Genomic DNA, 26,759 nt, shown 5'->3' on the forward strand with positions numbered 1-26,759 from the left:
ATAATCAACATTATGCCAAAAATGCTGTCAATTGAGCTTAACTTTTATTGAACCCAAAATATTTTTTTAAGGAATATTAATATTAATTTAGCCAGATAATTTGAAGCCATTTCACAGCCATATCTGACCAGTGAGCAATGCTTTACTCTTTTCACATAGAAAAAGATCTTGAAAGAGTGAAAAGTCTAAAGTAGAAAAATGTCTAGAAAAGCAAAAAGTGGATTTTACTGTCTCCTCCCACCAGAATCTCTCTCTCTCTGTGTGTGTATCAAGAGTTCAGATCTGTCCAGCATTCACTGCGCACAATGCTTTACCTCTGAGGAATTTACTGTTGACCCTTCAAGATGGATTTTTTTTTTTTTTCCAGAGGCAGATAGAGGTGAAAGGGAATAAAGGGTGAGAGACTGATAAAATAAAGCAAAGTAAAAGTAAAAAGAGGAGTAAAGGTTTACCTCTTTCCTCAGGCACACACTCCATACGACCATTTGTGCAGAGACTGAGGAGAAATCAAACACAATTATATTACCCAACATTGATTACCCAAAAATAAAATTGTTAATTAAGTTTGAATTAACAAAACATTACATTAATTTCCTTAGAGTTACTTCACATGAGTTCTATGGCTAAATGTGTCCGAGCATGTGAGCTAACCACAAAGCCCACAATCTCGAACAGTAAAACAAAAATCCTCTCATTTCCACTTACCATGGTCCAGAGGAGCTAAAGGAAACTTCTCCGGGTTGAAATATGGAGCCCATGAAATAACAGTGACACTGGGAGCTAAAGACACCAGACACCAAATTAGGAACATGAAAACACATCCTTTTACATGCTAGTATTGTGAACTTGTCAGGCAAATGTGTATTCAGACATACAGTAACACACAGCGCTGGCGTGCGTGGTCGTAGAATGTTCCATCAGTGCAGCTGCATCCTTCAGCACAATCACCATCACACACTTCACCACTGCTGATTGATTGACAGGTCCTCCTGCACGCTGATGTGCATGGGTGATACATCATCCCACCTAAACAAACCATACCTACACACACACACATACATACATTTAAGATATTACGAATTATTATTATACTAGACAGACAGAGACAGATAGAATGATAGATAGATTTAGATAGAGATGGATGGACTTTTCAATTTTTCTAGATCTATTTCTATGTGAAAAGATTAAATCATTGCTTATTGGCTGGATGGATGGATGGATGGATGGCTGGATGGAGAGATGGAGGGATGGATGGATGGATAGATATGGATGGATGGATGGATAGAGAGATGGAAAGATGGATAGATGGATGAATGATAGAGAGATGGATGGATGTATGGAGAGATGGATAGACAGATAGAGAGATGGATGGATGGATGGATGGATAGATAGACAGAGAGATAGACAGAAAGATGGATGGATGGATGGATGGATGGATGGATAGATAGACAGAGAGATAGAAAGATGGATGGATGGATGGATGGATGGAGAGACAGACAGATGGATGGACGGCCAGATGGATGATAGATAGATAGACAGATAGAGAGATGGATGGATGGATGGATAGATGGATAGAGAGATGGATGGAGAGATGGAGAGATGGATGGATGAATGAATAGATAGATAGATAGATAGATAGATGGAAAGATGAATGGATGGATAGATGGAAAGATGAATGAATGGATGGATGGATGGATGGATGGATGGATGGATGGATGGAGATGAATGAATGGATGGATGGATAGAGAGATGAATGGATGGATGGATGGATGGAGAGATGAATAAATGGATGGATGGATGGCTAGAGAGATGGATGGATGGATGGACGAATGGATGGATAGAAAGATGGATGGATGGATGGATGGACGGACAGACAAATATAGAGACGGAGAGACGGATGGACAGAGAGATGGATGGATGGCTGGATGGATGGATAGATGTATGGATAGATGAATAGAGAGATGAATAGATGATGGATGATAGAGAGATAGATAGATAGATAGATAGAGAGAGAGAGAGAAAGAGAGAGAGAGAGATGGATGGAAAGACAGACAGATAGATAGATAGATAGATAGATAGATAGATAGATGGGCACTTGAAATGATACAAGAACACAGAAAAAACAGAAGACAGTATAAAGGCTGAATTGTAAATATATTATCAAAAGAAAAAAAACAGAAGAGAGTATAAAAGCTGAATTGCAAAGATATTAACAAAAGAATAATCAACGAACCACACTCAGAGACATGCGCTCTGAAGTTGATGATGACACCATGTTTGGCGCAGATGTAGGCATAGTGTGAGAGTGCAGTACAAAGGCAGGTGCTGCCACATCGACAGGCCTGGTATCGGCATTGCTGGTGGTACACACTGGGACTCACGTAGGTATGGCATGGCGCAAACACTTCCTGCAATAGCACGTCACACTGCGCCGCATAAAATACTGAAACATACAGTGTAAATTCACAATGTCACACGATGGTCTTTACAGATTAGGCAGAGTGAAAATGTAAGAATTGATCATGTAACCAGCTTGATTTGCAGTGGTTTGTCAGTGATCAGTTCCACTACAAACCCTTTGAAAAATATATGATCTAATTATGCTAATATCAAGCTAACAATAATATGTTAATAATAATTATCATGCAACAGGTTAAGGTACTGTAGTTCAACCAATGATAACAATTCCGTCATTATTTACTTATACTCATGTTGTTTCAAATCATATGGCTTTCTTTCATAAGTGAAAAACAAAAGCAGATTTTTAAAATGAATATCCCAGACCATCTTTTCAATACAATAGCAGTTGATAGTGACTCACTTTAAACCTTAAAAAGGACCCAAAAATATTATAAAAGTAGTCCAAGATTTTCACTGAAAAATTAATTACATTTTGGGTTGTTTCTCAATGTATGCCTTCTGAAGACTGAAGAAATTGTAAAAAGCTAAGGGGTTACATGTGTACCATTTTGTTGGTTCATTTCACAGGGGTCTATAATGGGAATGTTGACAGGGCTTGTGCATGCTGAAGACACTTTCCAGGCATTGACGTGCAGCTGTGGCGTTCCTTCGATCATTCCAGCAGGAGAACTAGAGGTTGAAAACACATTTACTCACACAGAGACACAGGTTTAAGCACACATCTATATTGTAAGTGATACTAAAAAAACAACTGCAGAGAGAAATTATGCATTAGCTCTTTATAATCTTCTAGGGTTTATTTGCTGACACTTATAGAGGTATAAGGTTTGGGAGATTCTCACAGGAAGTCATCCCGCAGGTTGCCGTTGAAGGTTCCACAGAGGCCGAGTGTGGAGCCCATCCAAGTGCTGTCCAGCTGCAGGTAGATCCGCCCACCCTGCCAGTCATACTGAAACCTCAGTCCAAACACAGACCGAAGACCCACAAACAGCGACGTCAGCCGACGTATGTTCACCACGTCTAAAAAAAACAAAGATATGTGTTTATTTGTATGATACTGCATAAATTAATACAACTTAATCTCTCGAATTCACATTCACACATTCATGAGCGCTGCAGTGTGGAGAGATCATATGACAAGCTCAATAATCCACTGTAATCGGACGCTTTCATTTGCAGAATAAATGAATCATGGCTGATTGCAAAAAGCGCATTTCCATAATGCATCTTCGCCACTTGGTGTTGGCGCAAAATAAACAGTGCACCTTTAATTCTATATTATGCATATTTTTGTGTAATAACTATGATGTGTAACTTTATATTTAAATGCACATATATCTTCTGTTTTTCTGTTTTTTGTTTTTCATTTTTATGTTTTGTTTTAGAACTGATGTTCTTTTTACAATTCTTTCAACAATTTTTTATTATCATTTCTTGATCTCAAATTTTACCATCATTTTAACTAATTTAATTAACCAATTTTTCACTTTTTGCATCAGTGTATTTCTTAAAGCTTTGTAATCTAAAAAGTAGGCATAAAAGGGATAAGGATATAAAAGGTAATTAAATAAATCTGCAACTAAAGCAACCCAACAGAGCGCAACAGTGCCTGTCATTGCGAATTATGTAATCAAATTAAAAACGATGGAAAAATACAAAACTTCTGATTTAAAGTTTATATTTTAAGCTTATTGCAAAATATTCAGATATATGCAAATATATACGTTTGAGAAGGTAGGGAGGCAGACTCTATATCATCATTCACCATGTGTCATGCGAGTGCGCGGTCGCTGCAGAGCTCTTTTGGTGCACTTTGTTGGCAGTGATTCGCTGATTGGTGGAACTTTCTCTGGATGATCATGGGTAGTGTAGTTCAAACCAGCAATTCTGCTATTAAACGTGATCTGTCTTCAAAGTTTAATCATTTATCGTTAAAAATCTATTTGCCTATGGAAAAAAAAAAATACCAATGGCATTTTTACTTCTAGAACCTGATTGTTGCACTCTATTCTTTCAACAATTGTAATGATAATTTCTTGATATCACCTTTTACCAGCATTTTAATTCATTTAATTAAAATCTTTCCAAATGTTTCATTTTTTATTGTATTGTTGTTATTCTTTGCTAAACATTTTAATCTACAAAGCAGGTATAAAAGGCATAAGGTTAAAAAAAGTAGTTAAAGGGATAGTTCACCCAAAAATTAAATTTCTCTCATCATTTATTCTCCCTCATGCCATCCCAGATGTGAAGGACTTTCTTTCTTCTGCTGAACACAAACAAAGATTTTTAGAAAATATCTCAGCTCTGTAGGTCCATACAATGCAAGTGAATGGGTACCAGAACTCTGAAGCTCCATAAAGGCAGCATGAAAGGAATTCATACAACTCCAGTGGTTAAATATATGTTTAAATCTATGGTTATCATAGGTGTGGGTGAGAATCAAATCAATATTTAAGTTCTTTTTTACTCTAAATCTCTACTTTCACTTTCACATTCTGAAAGTGAAAGTGGAGATTTATAGTAAAAATGATTTAAATATTGATCTGTTTCTCACCCAAAGTGATTGTATCACTTCAGAAGACATATATTAAACCACTGGAGTTGTATGAATTACATTTATGCTGCCTTTATGTAATTTTTGGAGCTCCAAAGGTCTGGTCACCATTCACTTGCATTCAAAGGACCTTGAGAGCTGAGATATTCTTCTAAAAATCTTTGTGTTCAGTAGAAGAAAGAAAGTCATACATACCTGGAATGGCATGAGGTTGAGTAAATGATGAGAGAATTTTCATTTTTGGGTGAGCTATCCCTTTAAAAAACATGTATTAATAAAGCATACCATTAGAGATGTAACACTGATTTATAACATTTGTCGTTACCATCGGAGTAGGGCAGGTTAACAGCCATACTGGCCCCAATGACAACTTCCCCTTCTTTGGTGAGAGTGACCTGTCTGCTGACGTCCTCATCCACCACCAGAATCACTGAATGAATGCATGAGTGTTCCTGAGACTGAAAAAAAAACAGACTCCATAAAACACACATAAAACACTTTAAATAACACATTCAAACAAACACCCCTTACCTCTCCGCAGTTTGTGTACTGTAGCGTGACAGTAAACTTGGTGTTGCCGCGACTCTTCACCAGCACATATTGACAAGAGCCCGTGTGCATGAAGATCCGCCCATCAAACGTGGTCACATGTGCGTCGCCCATTACAGTGCACTCCACTGGTAATTACAATTAATTCTTTAAATTACAAAACATCTATGAAAAACATACTTAATTTGAAAGCTATACAAAACATTGTGGTTAAACAACCTGATTGTTGAGTTAAACTGATAAGAATCACGCACAAAATAGTTTCCCAATGCTTTTGATATAGTATTCTGTACACAAAAGAGTTTTACCTGTGCAATTATTTTCAGTACAGTTCCACACACCTCCCATACAGACACTGAAAATGCAATTCACATAAGATTGAGTCACCCATGAGTTCCATACATCAGTTTCACTTGTTAGGAAAGAGAGTCGTCTATAGAGCGCAACTTTTTTAGCCATCTTGGTTCCGGAAGTATTTTAGCAGTAAAAAAAATTTATTTCTTCCATAGGGTTCTAAACGGTAAACCAAACCAACCAGCTCCGAGGTGAATCACAACATTACAAACTTTGATTTGAAGCAAAAATGGATATGAAAATAAGACAAAAACACAAAGGTTCAAGACTGTGCATTTAACGTCTTTAATGAGGGAATTAACTAAAATTCCATGAAGCATTGCGAATGACGTAATCAAATGAAAAACGATGTAAAAAATATAAAACTATAATTTAAATTTTTTTATTTTATTGCAAAATATAGTAGTTTGAGAGTGTAGGGAAAGCGACTTGATTGCATTATTCACAGTGCGTCATGGAAGTCGGCGTTTGCTGCAGAGATTGGGCCTCGTTCATGAAACAAGAGCAGAATTAATTTTTGTGTAAATTGTTCGTAAGCTGTTCTGGCATAAATTTTTGGATTCATGAAAGTTTTCATATATTTAAAATGTTAGTTGGTACGAATAAAATTTACACCTGCTCCTGACCACGTGTAAATCGTGTGTAAGACATCCAAAAGTTTTGTGTTCTTTCAGGCAAACTGCCATGACTACATTTTGAAGTGCAATTAAATAAGTATATAATAAACAAATTACTAATAATTAAAAGAGTAAAATTAACCTTTGAAAAAAAGTATAAATTAGTAAAAAAAACATAAAAACTCTTTTGTTGTTTTCATATTAAACCATATACTAAATTAAAAACGTTTCTTTGATGCTTGCCTTGTTTTTATTTTTTTTATTATTTTTTTTTAAATATATTTTTATCCCCTTTTCTCCCAATTTGGAATGCCCAATTCCCACTACTTAGTAGGTCCTCGTGGTGGCACGGTTACTCACCTCAATCCGGGTGGTGGAGGACAAGTCTCCGTTGCCTCCGCTTCTGAGACCGTCAATCCGCGCATCTTATCACGTGACTTGTTGTGCATGACATCGCGGAGACTCACAGCATGTGGAGGCTCATGCTACTCTCCGCAATCCACCCATTGAGAGTGAGAACCACTAATCGCGACCACGAGGAGGTTACCCCATGAGACTCTACCCTCCCTAGCAACTGGGCCAATTTGGTTGCTTAGGAGACCTGGCTGGAGTCACTCAGCACACCCTGGATTCGAACTCACGACTCCAGGGTTGGTAGTCAGCGTCAATACTCACTGAGCTACCCAGGCCCCCGATGCTTGCCTTTATTTATTCAAAGTATAATTTATTCCCAACTCTGTTTCATAAATTTTATATTGTTTTTCCAGCAGAAGTTTGTGCAGCATAATTTATGTTTGATTATCTCGAAAAAATGAATGCCCTCTAACGTGGCTGGTTGAACAGATTCTTCGTTTGATATGACCTTTATAATTTAGGTTTCACTGATTCAGTACAAGCATCGATAAATCGGATTCAGTTGATAACGTATAGTCAATGTTAATGCTGTTCGCGGGCAGGTGTGTACACAATACAATGGCGAAAAAAAATAGAAAAAATCCTGCACACTGTTGTAACTTGCAAATCTTTATTAGCATAAAGCATTTAGGTCAAAGACCTTTTTCAGGCATTAATTTATCTGAAGATTCTTCCAGTTGCAAGGGAAGTACAGTATATCACTGTTACCATCATAATTTACCCGAGAAGTTTCACCAATGATGCTGGTGATGCATTCAACTGAACCAGAAAAGGTGGTGGACATACACTAAAGCTTCATGTCAAACCATTTTTCTTGACTTTGATTCACAAAAGAATCTACGATGGCAGCCAGAACATGCGATGACAGTAAGTTCCTCACTTTCTTTGAGATCGAACACACTAGTGTGTTTGCTAAATAAAACATTTACGATGTGATGCACTTAATTCATAAAAATGATTTCATTATTGTTCCATATAGATGTTAAAAGCATTTACTAGAGTGTCTGATGCCTTCATTATATGGCGTTCTCATGGGCGTCAATTATGATATTTGTGAATGAACATGCACACACCCCCTCTTTACAAATGTTTGGAATTCACCAACATACACATGACGTTTTGCTAACAAATCTGGAGAGTACAAAGTGTTTGTGAATCTGGAGGAAAGTTTTCTGAAGGTCAATTTTACACACAAATTACTCCAAATTCAGTCATATATTTATGAAAGTTTAATGAATGAGGCCCATTGTTTGGCACACTTTGTTTGCTGCAATTTTCTGATTTGTGGGTTGTTTCCCTTCAGGATCATGGGTAGTGTAGTTCTTCACCAGGTTTTTTGCTTTTAAACTCATTGTTGTTTTTGTTCAAATAACGCAGATGGATGGCTTCAATAGAAGCATATACCATCAATTAACAACCTCAGAGCTCACGGTAGGTCTGTCTTTAAAGGTTTATAAGTTATTGTTAATTAAAATTTACTTCTGGCCTGTTGTGCTCTACTGTCGGATACTGTCCGAGGAGACTAGTATAAAAACTGTGAAAACTTCTATAGCTGCTTGTCCTATTCAGGGTCGCGAGTAGTGCTGGAGCCTATCCCAGCCCCAAAGGCAGGGAAACACAATGGACAACACACACACAGACATACACTTTCACACTCTCACTCACACCTATGGCCAATTTAGGGTCTCCAATTAACTTAACCTGCATGTCTTTTTTTTTTTTTTTTTTGGACTGTGGGGTAAACCAGAGAACCTGGAGGCAAACCAAACAAACATGGGGAGAACATGCAAACTCCACACAGAAAGGCCCAGTTGAGCCAGGACCCTAACCCAGGACCTTCTTGCTGTGAGGCAACATCGCTAACCACTGAGCCACTGTGCCACCCTGGATGTCTGAGGGGACTAGTGGTTACTAGTGGGAACAAACTCATAAAACATTTTGTGTTTTAGCAGTACAGGAGGTAAAACTGAAATGTTTCTAACCAGACACTGCAGCCCTGCTCCAGTACATGACCCAGGGGATACGCTTTACCATGGTACACACAGGGGCACTGAGAGACTGCTATACAGGTCCCATTCTGCAAGATTAGGCCTGAGAGAGGAGAGAGAGGCCATGAGTGTCAGCATGCATTGCTGTAGCACAGGGGTTACCATTCACTTTACAATAAGTCACTGAAATCATAATAAAATGATGAGGACAAAATGCAAATTCCTCAAATGCACATATTTTTCTTTTGATCCAAACATTTATACATTTTCTTCTGCTTTCGGCTGCTCCCATTAGGGGTCACAACAGCGGACCATCCGTGATCCGCATATTTGACTTGGCACAGGTTTTTATGCCGGATGCCCTTCCTAATGCAACCCCCAGTGGCTGGGGGACTCTCACTCACTACTACGGGACAATTTAGAGTCTGCAATTCACTCGATCTGCATGTTTTTGGATTTGTGGTGGAAACCGGAACCACCCGGAGGAAACCCACGTGAACACGGGGAGAACATGCAAACTCCCAAACATTTATAAAAATATTTATCCTATTATTACTGTTATAATTCTTCTACTTTTTATACCATTTCAGCGAATGAGTTCAGATCTTACCATCAGGACAGTAACATCCATCCAGACAATGAAGGTTGGTGCCCAAACACTCCTTCTCAAATGTGCATGTTGGTGGACAGCAGCTGATACAGTCTCTGTGTACAAAGCTGTCCTCACATCCATCCGCTGAAACACAAAAATATCATATCACAAAGTGTTGCGTTCTCTTTCTGGAACTGCACAGTTTGTGTCATGTGTATGTAACAACTTTATAATGTGTGACACTGGCTGACTTCAAGAGTGATGTCACTGAAAGCAAACTGACCGCATGTGGGAAAACTGTCTCTCCATTCTCTGACGGGGTATCCTACATGAGAACAGGCTCTGGTGTACTCGACCAGAGTCCGGCAAAACGTCTCTTTATCATCTGAACTGGAGAGAAAACATGAACGATTGTGAACAAACCACAGACCACAGGGAAAAAAAGTCAATATAGGCGAGACCGAGGATTTTACTCCAGTGAATATTTCTCAGGGCAGGTTTATTTTGGAATGCCAATTTCTGCATAACCACATACCTTGAAGTCTTGGCTACAAAAAAGCTATTGAACATTTTCACAGTTTTTGCCCAGGAAAAAAGATACAGCTCATTGAAATACCATTGACCTTTTGGACAACTTGCCCCAATTGCGGTAAGATAAAAATATGACAACATGCCCCAACCTCACTGTCATAAACAATACCGATGTCCTAAGAACCCATTTAAACCTATGACAACTCGGTCTCCTCTACATACAAAATAATTAAAAAGTCAATATACATAGAAAAATAGGATTATTTATTAAGAATATATAAGACTTTGAATTGAAAGGGCAGTACAGCTGCTCTGGCAATCTGATACTCTTATAGCTACATCTTCAATCAACAGCTGGGTCTAAAACTTTTCATAACTCCAACTATTTCATCACTGTAATCAACGTGCACACTCAAATACTTGCGCACATGAACGCAAGCATACATAAGCAGACTTGCACACACAAATACATACATATATGCATTCACAAACACACTCTCTGTCTTCTGCTTGTGCCTTATGCACACTATTTTCATTACTATAATTAATCCTGTAATTATAATCCTAATCCTGTTGGAATTGGGTGGTGTGGAATGCTGGATATAGGCTAGAGAGGAAAATCAGGAAGGAAAGACAGTAAGAGCAAAAGAGCATGTCGATTTGCAAAAGCTTAAAACAAAAATAACATTCATTATTGACAGCACAAAAGGGTTTATTTATTTTTCTAGTAAAAAAATAACTTTCTAGTCTAAAGAGTTTCATTTAGACAATTTAGAATCTTAACTTGTAACATCTGTAATTCTTTGTAGACAGTAACGTTACACTTACACACACATGTCGGAAACACAGCTGGCGACAAATGGATTTGGGTCGATGTTTTCATGACAGGAGATGAAAGGGAAGAAAAGCAAAGCACTGCACTTCTCAATGGCATTCTGCTCAGAGAACACACACAAATAAAAATTAAGTTTTAAACAAAAAGTGTTAAAAAAACACCTTTTAAGTTCTCAAGGTAAATAAAATACCACTCGGCATGCACTTTTTTTTTTATATTTTAATATAAATCAAGAATACTGTAAAGAGATGTCCAGGTCTAATATCAAAAGAAATAAAATAAGAAATTATAGTTTGCATAAATAAAATACAGTTGAAGTCAGAAGTTTACATACACTTAGGTTGAAGTCATTAAAACTCATTTTTTTAACCACTCCACAGATTTCATATTAACAAACTATAGTTTTTGCAAGTCATTTAGGACATCTACTTTGTGCATGACATGAGTAATTTTTCCAACAATTGTTTACAGACAGATTGTTTCACTTTTAACTGACTATATCACAATTTCAGTAGGTCAGAAGTTTAACTGAACCAGAACAGGTGGTGGACATACTCCGCCCAGCATGAACTGAACACTTGTTACTCTTCCAGTGGGTCAGAAATGTACATACACTAAGTTAACTGTGCCTTTAAGCAGCTTGGAAAATTCCAGAAAATTATGTCAAGCCTTTAGGCAATTAGCCAATTAGCTTCTGATAGGCTAATTGGCGTCAAGTGGAGGTGTACCTGTGGATGCATTTTAAGGCCTAACTTCAAACTCAGTGCCTCTTTGCTTGACATCATGGGAAAATCAAAAGAAATCAGTCAAGAACTCAGAAAAAAATTGTGGACCTCCACAAGCCTGGTTCATCCTTGGGAGCAATTTCCAAACGTCTGAAGGTACCACGTTCATCTGTACAAACAACAATACGCAAGTATAAACACCATGGAGCCATGCAGCCATCATACCGCTCAGGAAGGAGACGCATTCTGTCTCCTAGAGATGAACATATATTGGTGCAAAAAGTGCAAATCAATCCCAGAACAACAGCAAAGGACCTTGTGAAGATGCTGGAGGAAACAGGTAGACAAGTATCTATATCCACAGTAAAACGAGTCCTATATCGACATAACCTGAAAGGCTGCTCAGCTAGGAAGAAGCCTCTGCTCCAAAACCGCCATAAAAAAAGCCAGACTACAATTTGCACGTGCACATGGGGACAAAGATCGTACTTTTTGGAGAAATGTCCTCTGGTCTGATGAAACAAAAATTGAACTGTTTGGCCATAATGACCATCGTTGTGTTTGGAGGAAAAAAGGTGAGGCTTGCAAGCCGCAGAACACCATCCCAACCGTGCAGCATGGGGGTGGCAGCATCATGTTGTGGGGGTGCTTTGCTGCAGGAGGGACTGGTGCACTTCACAAAATAGATGGAATCATGAGGAAGGAAAATGATGTGGATATATTGAAGCAAAAACTCAAGACATCAGCCATGAAGTTAAAGCTCAGTCGCAAATGGGTCTTCCAAATGGACAATGACCCCAAGCATACCTCCAAAGTTGTGGCAAAATGGCTTAAGGACAACAAAGTCAAGGTATTGGAGATGGCCATCACAAAGCCCTGACCTCAATCCGATAGAAAATTTGTGGGCAGAACTGAAAAAGCGTGTGTGAGCAAGGAGGCCTACAAACCTGACTCAGTTACACCAGTTCTGTCCGGAGGAATGGGCCAAAATTCCAGCAACTTATTGTGAGAAGCTTGTGGAAGGCTACCCAAAACGTTTGACCCAAGTTAAACAATTTAAAGGCAATGCTACCAAATACTAACACAGTGTATGTAAACTTCTGACCCACTGGGAATGTGATGGAAGAAATAAAAGCTTAAATAAATCATTCTTTCTACTATTATTCTGACATTTCACATTCTTAAAATAAAGTAGTGATCCTAACTGACCTAAGACAGGGAATGTTTTCCACAATTAAATGTCAGGAATTGTGAAAAACTGAGTTTAATGTATTTGGCGTATGTAAACTTCTGACTTCAACTGTAAGCCTATTTTCATGACATTTTTAAGCACAATAACCCCCTCACCAAATCCTGAAAAATTGCTCTAAAATGATTGAAATATTTTCATTATTACTGCATTTACATAATACTAATGTGTGTGTGTGTGTGTGTGTGTGTGTGTGTGTGTGTGTATATATATATATATATATATATATATATATATATATATATATATATATATATATATATATATATATATTGTTAAGTAAAATTGTACAGTATGGTATCATGATAGGATTTATTGTACTGAATTTAAATTATGCTGATTTTAATTTATTTGTTTAAATATGTCTGGACAATATGGTTTTTATTACTATATTACCGTAATGAGAATATTTTTCACACAATGCAATAATGATAATTTGGGAGGGAAATGTGCTTCATTGTCATGAAAATAGTCACAATGCAAAAATCTAAATGGTCAAAAAAAAATAGGCTCAATTTTCAACAATATTCAAGATATTTCTTTTTTTGGGGGGGGGGGGTGTTAACTTTACTTATTATGTACACTCATACTAAATCATGCATGGCTCCATAAAATGTCTTAAAACACACAATTGCAAACTATCAACACAAAGACACAGTTAGCTCAGTTCAAATCCAGTATGCAGTAAGTGTGAGCATACATCCATATCTGACTCAGATGAACATGGTCCAGGAAAATCATCATCAACTTCAGGACAGCCTCTCTCGTGGGGCAACTCTACGGCCCAGCTGTTCCCAAACTCAGCAATGTCTTCAGAGACTAAACCTGGCAATGTAACATACAACCCAATAAGGACATCATAATAGATTGCTATAACATAATTATTATAAAAATCAATAATGTCTTAAATTAACTTAATTTGGGGGCTTTTCCCAGCATATATGTAAATAATTGCGATTCATTAGATTAATTAATCAGCATATGAATTACAGATTCAATTAGATTACCATTTTAAATCGACTGACAGTCATAGATAAAAAAGAAATTACATTTATATATATATATATATATATATATATATATATATATATATATATACAACAAATTGCACTAATTCCTGAGAATTTCCCTAAAATGTAACAACTTCTCTCTTCATGGTCAACACTAGCCCTGCAGTGCTCAGACAAGTATACAGCTCTGCTCAGCTTTGATATAATTATTCTGAATTTGCTGCTGACTGAGATGATAAGTGTGTGTTTGTCTCACCGTGACTGCTGCTGAGATCATCCAATCCGTTATCATTATAGTTTCCACACAGACCACAAGGCTTCCCTCTGTGTGCTTCGGTCATTTTGAGGTAGACTCCAGAGCTCCCGTCCCACGCCATGGAGAAGCCAAATGTGGTTTTCACTAGGATGTAGTCAGCCAAGCGCTCGATGAAAACATTACGCACTGTCTGAGGCAGACTCAGCCTGAATACATCCACAGGAAACAACCAAATAAGACAATAATTTTTATAATCCATTTTGAAGGGCGTCATTTAAATGTGTATATCTGAGCCTAAAATTGTCCTCCACTCTATTTGCTTCCAAGATTAACTATCAATACTTTTTCTAATGAGACATTTACATTAATGATTGTGATTGATCAAGAGCCCACCCTTAAGTCTCTATGATATTCTGGTCTCTAGATATGTCTTGGGTTACGATTTTGTTGCCCATTCTATCGCCCGCCAGTGGAATATTATAAGTCGATTGCTTAGAAAAGTAATAACACATCTCTCCTAAATAAGCTACATGATTTGAGGCATCATCCATGCTTGTAACGCAAATGGTGCGGGATGAGTTACAAGCAAAAAGTAATACTTAGGTTAGGGATTGAGAAAAAGTAATGGTGTCTTAGCATACACTAATACTAATAATACACTAATAATGGCTAGTTCTCTGTCAAAAACTGGCAAACTGTCTATTCACACAAGGTTTCTAATATTCTTTTTAGGGATGTCAACCGATTACAATGTTTAATCAAATTAATGAAATGACATGCTGATAAATGTATTTAATTAATCAGGTTTAATTGCATATTTCAATATTTACCATATATAGACCCCTAAATAAAGATAATTCAGTTTATAATAACAAAAATAATTAAGGGCTGTGTATCTTTTAAAATGAAATGAAATTACATCATAAGTTGATTAATTTATCAAATAAATCAAAAATCTTTGCAACACAACACGAATTAAGATCCCAATATACTTCATTCAAAATCAAAGAACGAATGAAAGGGTGTGACATCATTTGGAACAAAATCTGGTCAAAAAGACAGTGTTTTTGTGTTTTGTAACAGCTTGCCTAGGTGAAATTATAGGAAAACATCTTAGCAGCTGCTAAACACTTTGATACTGCCATTGGTCCACATCATCAGTAGGTGTGACCTGAAGCTCCACCTGCTTTGTTTATGTTGTTCAGTCAGTCAAGATTAGTCAACATGAACATACCGATGTGCAGAGTTATTAGCGAGCCGGTGCACATTTATACGATGGCGCAATGCTGCCACATACTTATTGATTTTTTCACTCAGTTACGTTGGAAAAAACGATATCTTTTCTCATAATAACGAGATATTATGTCATAAAAACAACATCTTTTCTCGTAATAACGAGATATTATGTTGTAAAAACAACATCTTTTCTCATAATAACAAGATGTTATGTCATAAAAACGACATCTTTTCTTGTAATAACCAGATAGTTGTCATAAAAGCAACATCTTTTCTCGTAATAACGAGACATTATGTTGTAAAAATGTTAGTTTTTCTCGTAATAATGAGATATTGTCGTAAAAACGATATCTTTTCTCGTAATAACGAGATATTGTCGTAAAAACGTTATCTTTTATCGTAATGAGATATTATGTCATAAAAACGATATCTTTTCTCGTAATAACGCGATATGTTGTAAAAACGACATCTTTTCTAGTAATAACGATATAGTTATGTTGTAAAAACAACATCTTTTCTTGTAATAATGAAATATGTCATAAAAACGATATCTTTTCACATAATAACGAGATATTATGTTGTAAAAATGACAACTTTTCTCGGAATAATGAGATATGTTGTAAAAACGACATCTTTTCTAGTAATAACGATATAGTTATGTTGTAAAAACAACATCTTTTCTTGTAATAATGAAATATGTCATAAAACGTCATCTTTAATAATCTCATAATAACGAGATATTATGTTGTAAAAACGTCATCTTTTCGCATAATAACAGATATGTCATAAAAACGATATCTTTTCTCGTAATAACGAGACATTATGTTGTTAAAAACAACATCTTTTCTTGTAATAACGAGATAGTTATGTCGTAAAAATTTTATCTTTTATCGTAATGAGATATTATGTCGTAAAATTTATATATTATCTCGTAATAAAGAGATGTGTTGTAAAAATGACATCTTTTCTCGGAATAACGAGATAGTTATGTCATAAAAACGTCATCTTTTCTAGTAATAACAAGATAGTTATTGTCACATTTAAATTTATTTTTATTCATGTTTTGTGTTCATGTCTTTTATTTTGAAAGTTTAGTTCCTGTTCCTGTTTCATGTCATGAAGTTTCCTGGTCATGTGATATCCTGTTTTCTTCTATGTTCATGTGTCTTGTTTTCATTGGATTATTGTCTTGTTAACTCATTATCAGTCTTGTCATGTCATTGGTTCATGTTTTAGTAATCTTGTTATCATGTTCATTAGTTTAGTCTTGTCATTGGTTGTCTGTCATGTGGCTTCCCATGTCCATGTATTTAAGCCCTCATTTTTGCCATTGTCAAGTATTGTGTTGGTGTAATGTCATGCTAGTCTTCAAACAATTAGTCAATAGTTCCCAAAGCTGTGTCCAACCTAGAGCCAGCGCCTGAAGCCTCGTCCGTCCCAGAGCCAGCACCTGAAGTCTCGTCCGTCCCAGGGCCAGCACCTGAAGCCTCGTCCGTACCAGGGCCAGTGCTTGAAGCCTCGTCCGTCCCAGGGCCAGCGCCTGAAGCCTCGTCCATCCCAGGGCCAGCCCCTGAAGACTCGTCCGTCCCAGGGCTAGACCCTGGAGACTCATCCGTCCCAGGGCTAGACCCTGAAGACTCATCTGTCCCAGGGCCAGCCCCTGAAGACTCGTCCATCCCAGGGCCAGCCCATGAAGCCTCGTCCATCCCAGGGCCAGCCCCTGAAGCCTCGTCCATCCCAGGGCCAGCCCCTGAAGCCTCGGCCACCATGTCTGCCTCGTCATGCCATACTGCCATGTCTGCCATGTCTGCCACGTCATGCCATGTTGCCACGCCTGTCATTCCTACATCGTCATGCCATGTTGCCACATCTGCCACATCATGCCATGTTACCACGCCTGCCATGCCTAGTCAAGAGGCCCTGCCTTGCCATGTTGCCATGTCAACTACGTCATGTCATGTAGCCACGTCTGCCTCGTCATGCCATGCTGTCCCATCTGCCATTTCAAGCCAAGCCACTACACCTGCTATGCCTAGTCAAGCAGCCCCGCCTTGTTATGTTGCCATGTCTGCCCCGCCTTGTCAAGTCGGCATGCCTGTCCCATCATGCCAAGTCGCCATGACCCCTGAGCCTGCCACATCTCCGTCCCCTGAGCCTGCCACGGTTCTGTCCCCTGAGCCTCCCATGGCTCCGCCTTCCGATTCTCCCGCAGCTGTGCTCACGGCCGTCCGGAAGAAGAGAAGAAGAGCTGCTACTCCCCAAGCACTGCCAGTGTTCATGGCCACAGAGACCGTTCCCCTGTCACTGCCAGTGTCCATGGCCACGGAGACCATTTCCATGTCACTGCCTGTGCTCACGACCATGGAGGTCATTCCCCTGTTACTGCCAGTGTTCATGGCCACGGAGGTCATTCCTCTGTCACTGCCAGTTTCCACGACCACAGAGATCATTCCCATGTCCCTTCCTGTACTTCCAGCCACAAAGGCTGTTCCCCCATCAATGCCAGTGCCCATGACCACGGAGGTTATTCCCTCATCACTGCCTGTGCTCATGACCATGGAGACTGTTACCCTGCCACTGCCTGTGCTCACAGCAACCAAGACTGTTCCCCTGTCACAGCCAATCTCTGAGACTTCCACAGCTCTGCCCTCTGAGCCACTCCCTCCTGAACCCTGTCCAGCGTCCACAGCCCAGGACCATGTCCCTGTCCCTGCCCTGTGGCGCCTCTTAGGCCTCCTGGAGCTGCCACCCAAACTGCCAGACCCCGCTCCCTTCCTAGAGCCACTTCTCTGGCCACTGGCTCCATCCTGGTCTCCTGCTCCATGCCCTGTCTCGCCAGGCCAAGCCTCAAGGACCCCCACCCCCCCCCAGATCCCTATTGAACTCTAGGTAGTTTTATTTATGTTTGGACGTTGGGAGCCGCCCCTTGTGGGGGGGATGTGTCATGTTTAAATGTGTTTTTGTTCATGTTTTGTGTTCATGTCTTTTATTTTGAAAGTTTAGTTCCTATTCTTGTTTCATGTCATGAGGTTTCCTGGTCATGTGATATCCTGTTTCCCTCCATGTTCATGTGTCTTGTTTTCATTGGATTATTGTCTTGTTAACTCATTATCAGTCTTGTTGTGTCATTGGTTCATGTTCTAGTAATCTTGTTATCATGTTCATTAGTTGTCTTGTCATATGGTTTCCTATGTCCATGTATTTAAGCCCTCATGTTTGCCATTGTCTTTTGTCAAATATTGTGCTGGTGTAATGTCATGCTAGTCTTCAAGCTATTAGTCAAGTCAAGTCAAGTCCAGTCCATGTTTATGTCGCTTTGTTTTGATAATTTCATGCTTTTCATGGGATTTCATGTTTTGGATTTAACCTTGTAAGTAAAACTTGGCTTCCCACATCATCATCATCATCATCCTCATCCATTCCTGTGTTCAGCCTGTCCTGCCTTTCCTGAACGTTACATTTATGTTGTAAAAACGTAATCTTTTCTTGTAATAACGAAATATGTCATAAAAACAACATCTTTTCTCGTAATAACGAGGTATTGTGTCTTAAAAACAACATCTTTTCTCATAATAACGAGATATTATGTTGTAAAAACGACATCTTTTCTCGTAATAACGAGTTATGTTGTAAAAAATTAAGTTGGAGAGAGTTTTCTGAACCATGTTAGTGTAAACTGCAGGCCAAGATGTTTTGGAGTGTTCGCAAAACAAATAATATAGAAATATAATTTTTTTTATATATAAAAAAGATATGATAGTATAAAGTAGCTATTTTACTGACAGTTAGAAAATAATGCAAGAATTACATTGAACACATTGTACAATTTCTTTATGGTTTAAACAGAGAAGAAAATAAAGCAGGGACTAAAAACGGTAAAAACGAAAACGGACAAAAAAATTTGCAGAACGTAACCGAAAATGGGAACAAAGTGATTTTCAATTGTTCTGGAGTGAAAATTTTACTTTTAAATGCTGGTAACCGGTTATAACCGGTTAAATTCATTCCGGCAAGGCAAAACGGTTTATCGCAGTAAATTTTTGGAACTAAACCACTTCATGTTGCCCGTAAAAATGAAACAAATGCTTTGAACATAGTATCTCGTTATTACGAGAAAAGATGTAGTTTTTACAACATAATTTCTCGTTATTTTACGACATAACTGAGTGAAAAAAATAAGTACGTGGCAGCATTGCGCCACCATACATTTACCTACGTCTGTATGATCATTTGCGTTGAGACATTTTCCAAGACCATGTCATGCAATTTTATTTTGTTTAATTAGTCTACAAAAGGAATCAAATCTACTCAAATACTCTCAAGTGCACATTCACTCATGTGCCATCTGCAGCAAAAGCCATTCACACATCTGCCCAAAATAAGATATGCTTCTATCATCATTCTTTTGTCTGTATTCTGCACATTAACACTCTCTTATACACCTATCTTTGCAGTAGTACCAGTATCATCATACAGTAAATTACAATAACAGAGTGTAACCGGCGCATATTATGGCCATGTATAGTGTGTTAGCACATTAGCGTCATGAATTCAGAATGTAAACAAGACAAATTAAACATTTTCTACTGCATATTATTTTAAATCATCATCGAGTGGTTAAAACAGCTTCTTTCGCTGACCTCATGTGACTTCTACTCATAGAATGAGGCATAAAGTCATTAATAACACATTTTAATTTCACTTTATTTAAGGTTATACTGAGCGACCTCATTTTTAAATGCACCTCTAAACGCCTCCCACAGTAGTGTGACAAGTGTCTGAATGTTCACAAACAGTATACCGTTGCTCGGCTGTTTCAAACTTCTTTTTACCCTTGAACGAAGAACGTGGAAGAACTTCTTCAGAAGTATATCAGGGCCTTTAACGAATTAAATCGACGGACTTAGTTTTTTTACCAAACAAATTAAGCAAAAAATTATCATATTCATTCATTTATTCATACAGTAATTTGTCCAAGCTCACCTTTGTCCACCCTTGAGCACCTGGTAGCCACTAATATAGATCTCTTCTTCATTTGGGAAGAACAGACTCAAAGCACGAGAACATGAATATACTGAAGCTCTACATGAACGACTGTTATGAACCTGCCAATCAAAAAGAAATAAGAAAGCACAGCAAATACCAACAAAAACGTCCATAGCGCAAACAGAACTGTACTAATGTAGTACACATGTGGCCTAACTCACCCATACTGTATACTGTGGCTCTGAAGAGTGGCAGTCTTTGGCCAGAATATACGAACAGGTACCAGGGAAGTAGTAATACATTCCATCAAAGGTCTCAAAATGATTCTGACCCCATGAACGGCAAATCCCATCCCGGTCCTGGCCGTGGTTGGGAACTGATATGAAAAAAAAAAAAAAAAAATACTAATATCCCTTGCGAAATGTATGTTATTACCATGATAATTTTGATACTTTTTTGTGTATTCAACTATTTAGTTCAATATTTGTGCCATGTAATCAATGCTCCAATGGGCATTCTAATACACTCAATACATTTATATAGTAACCTGTTATTTTCTAAGTCACACCAGCTGCCTGGCTTTATAGCGCTTGGTTAATTAAACATGCATACAGAAGCTCTTTGTGGCCGCAGTGAGTTCCCAGCACATCTGTAATCCAATGCTACCAAATGCAGTAAGACATAGTCACACAGAACAAACTGTCTATAGATTAACTGGAATCAGTGAGCAATGGCTTTTGAATTCTAGTAATTAAATTCAGTGAGCCTCTATCCCAATTTATTAGTCAGCGCTGGGTGGCAGATGATAATATCAGACCATACCATACTATAATTACATGGAGGCAAGCTTACCAGTAATTTCCCATTTAAAATGACGTGTGTGTGTGTGGGTGTGTGTGTGTGTCTTACTGATTTGACAACGATCCCCGAGACCTTGGAACTGAGCACAATCGCAACGTCCTTCCTCCTGACACCAGCCTCCATTAAGACACCCACAATATTCTATAACACCAACAAACACAAAAGAGGCATCATTTCATAAACATTAATGAAGCAATTGAATGTTCAGTCGATGGCAGCCTTGACCTTGACATTAGAGCTCAATAGGAACTGTTTTTGTATGGAAAAGAGCAGCATTAGGATTCTCGAAGAAAAGATTGTTTTAGGATTCTACTGGAGGAAAAGAACACAATGAGGGACAACTTGATGGCAGTAAATAATTTTGAGGATTTTCATTTTGCTAGCCAGCTGATGTCATGCCATTTTACAGATACATCAGTGAGGAAAAGAAATTCAAGTTATATTCATATTTTCTTTGATACAGCACAAAAAAAAAGAAAGATAATATGACTAAAACAGGCAAATTGCTAGCAATGTAGACACAGTGGTAGTCTTGTGCTGTGTGAACTTCTGTGTGAAAAAAAAAATTATCTTTTAAAACCAAAAATTATACAGTTTTGGGTCTTTATCGCATTTAAAGCCTTTATTCGGAAAATGATTGCATTCAGAGCCTTTACTATTTTAAAGGAGCAAAGAGGACCATTATATTTGTGACCTTAACACCCGTGACACCCCACCCCCAAAATGGTTTGGTCCCCACCCCCCCAATGTTCAAGACATGGTTACGGCCTTGGTTGTGACATCATTCATTTTAATCTTCACTCTCTATATTGGCTGTCATCTTGGATTTTGACAAAAATCTTTTTTTTTTTTACTATTCCACCTACAAATTGTATTCCCAATCATGACCAAAGTTGTCTCTACATGATCTTCAGACCAAAAACAGTTCAATGAAGTCGGCGGTACCAACGCCAAACAGGATATAAGGCTTTACACATTGGTGTATCAAAATTAAACATCGTAATTGATATTGCTACATTTTATGTACCTCTGCATATGCGTGGAGTTTTGTGTGTGTGTGTGTGTGTGTGTGTGTGTATGTTTGTGTGTGTACGTAGGTCATACAATACCTGTTGATGCATCTCTCGCTGTATAATTATGAAGAACTCTTCGAGGGAGAGCAGAATCAGATAGCACTGCACTAAGAGTCTGCGGAGCAAAATTATAGTATTTAGAAATGATCCTATATAGAAATTTTGCCTGAGAGCCAATTATTGTTTTTATGGAAAGGCCGATATGATAGTTGATATTATAAATCTATGCTGTTTTGCCTGTTTGTTTTTTTAAACAGCACTCCAAACTAGAAATGTACATGCTACAAAAGAAATCATGCATCAAAACATTATAATGTAAAGTAGAATATATTTATGTTCAATATTGTTTAGTACTTTTGAAACCTGGTACAGAAAAGAGTATACTGCTCGAATTGGAAAAAAAATAAGCTTGATATTATCTTCTTACGATATCGGCCTACACAGACCAATGTAGATAATAAAAACAAACTAACTAATCTATACAGTCACAGACATATTATACATTCCTAACATTAATATTAAAGACCCATTGGACATTTGTGGCTTTTAGTATATGTCTTTGTGCTTTAAGGACATCTAATGAATGTGCTAGTGATTTACTAAAAGCGTTCAACTAAAACTAACTTTAAGCAGACAAACTTGGTCAATTTAATCTTTGCATTCTTTCTCTTCTGGCAAAACAGACCAAACTCAGCTTACACTCACAGGTATATAACAATCTATTATTGTCCAGTCAAATGCACTCCAGAATGAGAATGTCCCTCCCTCTAATACAGACAGCCAGCAGATTACCGAATCGTGGGATGGCAGGGGAACACTCATTAATGTTTATGAGGAAAGCACTTGTTTGGTTAGGGTTAGGTTTGGGTTTAGGGGTTAGTTTAGGGTTGGGCTATAGTTTCTCCAATGAATCAGGCAGCACAAAGGGTTTCAAACTATTTAAAGCCAATGAGCCTTAAATATGATGTTCCCTTGCAAGGGACCCCCTTCCCAAAATATAAAAGCAGCTACAGTAAATAGTTCATTTTTATTCAAACTGATCAATTTATACTCTCTGAGGGAAAATAGTGATATTAAGGCAATGTTTGGTCTCTAAATCAAATAATTAGAATTTATTTTTTATTGTACTGCAGCCAAAACAGATTGATAAAACTGAGTGCCTATTTGCACTAGGTGTAAATAGCACCTGCCACACAGCAAGGCTATTTGCACTCCAATAGTCTGGTGAAAACAGAAGTTAAAGTCAAACTGCAGCCCCAAGTGTTGCTGCAATAGAGTATTGTGTAAAAACAGCATAGATAAGTTTTTATCAAGCAGACGTCCTGGGTTCGATTCCCTCCTTGTCCCACTTTTTCCCATGCATTCCTTTAGTACTACTTACATAATAAATACAAATGTATAAAGTTTATTTTTTATTAATTTATTTATTTTTTGACATGGTGGGAGTTAAAATAAAGGTTTGATGCGGGTAAAATCAACCATCCTTTTACTACAGTAATATTGTCGCAACCATGTTTTTTTGGCTATAGTTTTAATTGCAGTTAACCATGGTGTTACTACAGTAATATGGTGTTAATACAGTTTCGTTTTGTGGTTTACTATGATTTTACTACAAAATACCATGGTGATACTATGGTTACTGTTGTGAAACCATGGTTAATTTTTGAAAGGGAAGGTTAGGGTTAGGTTTAGGGGTAGGGGTTGGTGTAAGGTGTCTGTAGGACTCTAAATAAATACAATAAACATGCAGCAGTGATTCCCCTATACTGTATTTCAGTATTTAATTAGGAGGGTAAATAGCATCTAGCACTGTTTGCACTTAGTGCAAAGAAGATGCTTTTTGTTGATATTTAGCCGCTGCCTTAATAAAATGTCTTTTTTTAAACAAAATATTAGTTTGTTTTCTACCCAATAATAGAATATTAGAGAAATATTAGTAATTTTTTTATATTTATAAATTAATATTTTTATAGTGTTTTTTGCAGTAATTATTTTTCCAAAGCAGCTTTACAGGAAATAGTGCCATTCAACTAGTGAGCAAGCTATAAGAACAAGAGTGGCAATGACAAAATCCCTAGAAAGATAAAATATTATATACAATATCTACAATTCATATGTATTGTATATGTTCTTACCTATTCATTAATATGAAATACACACTTAAAATATATATATATATATATATATATATATATATATCCTATCACCCCCTTGTGGCCCCCTGGCGGTCCCCGGACCCCCAGTGTGAAACCTCTGAGTTAGAGTATCCATCCAATCAGGTATGGCTTTCTTCATGAATATAAATGACTCTTCCCCTGCCGTCCTACGTTTCGTAAATTTGCTGCCTGCTGCCGACAAACAACAGCAAGTAGCAAATCATGGTTCATGGCTGTGACTAAACAGATGGCTATTGGCTATTTAAACAAAATAAGAACAAGCCATTCGATATGCCACGCCCTACTTCCTGTTTCAATCAGAAATACGTCAACAACACAAGAAAAGAACTACACTTGTAAAACCAATGCATGAGCTCTTTTAAGAGAATGTTAGCAAGCCCATGGGTCTTATGGGCTATAATGGTAACAATGCTATGTCTAGCCTGTTAGTCTGAAAGCCATGTTGGTGACCTCAACTTGGCGTCACCTCACCAGGTTTTGCCACTGCAGGTATTTGGGAACGCAGCTTTCAGTGGCTGTTGCATTTGTGTAAACTCCACAAAGACAGCTTTGTCAGCATTGAGAGTGTATCTCAGTATTTGTGAGTGTGAGTGAGTGTGTGTGTGTGTGTGTGTGTGTGTGTGTGTGTGTGTGTGTGTGTGTGTGTGTGTGGTTACTCCCTTGTCGCTTTCTCTTAGGTATACTCACCTCTTCACGGAAGAGATCCCGTTTCTGCCGCAGTGCATTAACCCTCCTTTTAAAAGTGGTACAAAGAGAGCAGTCTTAAAAGCACAGTGACTGTGAGACTAAAGGTTCACAAACACTTAAGATGCCATACAGACTCAGTCACACTGATGGAGCACATGATTCTCAAAGACCTGGTTTAATGGTTACATGGCAAAACATTAGACCAAACACTTAACAGCTTATCAATGGTTGTATGTATAACTTGACACTGTCTCTGTACTCAGAGTACCCGGTTCACTAGGTTTTTAAAGTCATAATTAAACTAAAATCAATCTTTGAAACAGATTTCAACATCTAATGCCATAGAAACTATGGTTACAAGCTAATAAAACACATACCTGGGCAGTTTATGTTCTGACTTTGACTCCTGGCAAATAAATCCTGTCAAAAGCAAAAGAATATCAACCAAACTCATGCATATTCATTAACTATTCTTATTCACCAGAATAAGTGTAGGTATTGCACCTAATCTAAAGAAAACTACTCTTGTACAACATTATAAGAAAATATATTTATTTTATTGAATTGAGTAATCTTTAACACACTTAATAAATAAATATATATATATATATATATATATATATATATATATATATATATATATATATATATATATATATATATAATTATTATTATTATTATTATTAAAAGATTTATGCATTAAAATTTTATAGCAAAATTCAATCAAATTGAACCAATCTTTAACAAAATTAATTAAAAAAATTATTTAAGGTTTTTTCATTTAATTTAGTTAAAAATTAAACAGTTCAATTTGATGGAATTTTTTATGAAATTGAAATGAGCAAATCTTAAAAAGTCTCAAATGTTTTTTTAGTGCATAGAAGAGCTATTCTATCAGTTATAGCTAATATTCTATTTTGCTAGAATGTTACAACAAGCTGATTAATTACAGAATACTACAACAAAAACTTAAAATGCATAGCTGTATGAAAAAACAAAAACAGGCGTAGAAATAAAATATTACAATGAATTTTACAACTGTAAAATCATAATTAATATGGGATGTCATTCAAACAGTGTTCAGTCATTTAAGATAACAGTGGTGGCAAAATTACCATGAAACTATGGTTATCATGGTCCATTTTTGTAACGGTCACGTGCAATGGACATAGTAATTTTGGGAAGAAATAAGAAGGCTATTTAAATGTAACCTACCTTGGAGCACAAAGAGTTTGAAGATGAAAAGTGTACAGAGTAAAAACAGTTTAATGTCCCGCTGGTCGTTCATCTCAGAGCGACGGACGTCCTTCAACGATTATGAAATGAGTTTCATTTTAAGAGGGTCGATTAAAACCTCTCCGTCGAATGATAAAATGATTCATACAGGACTAATCAGGTTAAAATCACTCTGTGAATAGAAATCAAACTAATGCAGTTTATGCCAGACTAGTGACGGATAAACGTCCATTTTCTGTACAGTGAGAGGAAGAGGATGATTTACCTGTGCGCGCTTGCGGAATGAGAACAGAGGCACGCGCACCTGCGCGCAGGTAAGTGCGCACTTTCATCATCTACCTGATTTATGAAGTAAAACATCAACAGCATGTAGCCTAATATTTCGCTTTACCTTTCTTCAACGTT

The 26,759-nt window shown here is 37.4% G+C and overlaps 1 protein-coding gene across 1 annotated transcript in view; it reads right to left on the minus strand.

The window, feature by feature from the left end:
* otogl (otogelin-like) overlaps positions 1–26,406 on the minus strand; it is a 97,146-nt gene extending 70,740 nt beyond the window's left edge. Inside the window, exons 1-22 of the mRNA XM_051723978.1 lie at positions 26,334–26,406; positions 25,496–25,538; positions 25,119–25,164; positions 22,291–22,369; positions 21,230–21,322; positions 20,542–20,696; positions 20,318–20,439; positions 14,099–14,304; positions 13,533–13,657; positions 10,852–10,958; positions 9,776–9,882; positions 9,511–9,636; positions 8,895–9,003; positions 5,836–5,882; positions 5,510–5,655; positions 5,304–5,436; positions 3,264–3,441; positions 2,966–3,090; positions 2,234–2,443; positions 876–1,041; positions 706–780; positions 453–496 (exon numbers count right to left, since the gene is read on the minus strand). Of these exons, the coding sequence (XP_051579938.1) occupies positions 453–496; positions 706–780; positions 876–1,041; positions 2,234–2,443; positions 2,966–3,090; positions 3,264–3,441; positions 5,304–5,436; positions 5,510–5,655; positions 5,836–5,882; positions 8,895–9,003; positions 9,511–9,636; positions 9,776–9,882; positions 10,852–10,958; positions 13,533–13,657; positions 14,099–14,304; positions 20,318–20,439; positions 20,542–20,696; positions 21,230–21,322; positions 22,291–22,369; positions 25,119–25,164; positions 25,496–25,538; positions 26,334–26,406 (2,515 nt within the window). The remainder of the gene's footprint in view (positions 1–452; positions 497–705; positions 781–875; positions 1,042–2,233; positions 2,444–2,965; positions 3,091–3,263; positions 3,442–5,303; positions 5,437–5,509; positions 5,656–5,835; positions 5,883–8,894; positions 9,004–9,510; positions 9,637–9,775; positions 9,883–10,851; positions 10,959–13,532; positions 13,658–14,098; positions 14,305–20,317; positions 20,440–20,541; positions 20,697–21,229; positions 21,323–22,290; positions 22,370–25,118; positions 25,165–25,495; positions 25,539–26,333) is intronic.
* Between the last annotated feature and the right edge of the window lie 353 nt (positions 26,407–26,759).

The sequence above is a fragment of the Myxocyprinus asiaticus genome, chromosome 18 (assembly GCF_019703515.2).
Source record: "Myxocyprinus asiaticus isolate MX2 ecotype Aquarium Trade chromosome 18, UBuf_Myxa_2, whole genome shotgun sequence".
NCBI classification, from domain to species: Eukaryota; Metazoa; Chordata; class Actinopteri; order Cypriniformes; family Catostomidae; genus Myxocyprinus; species Myxocyprinus asiaticus.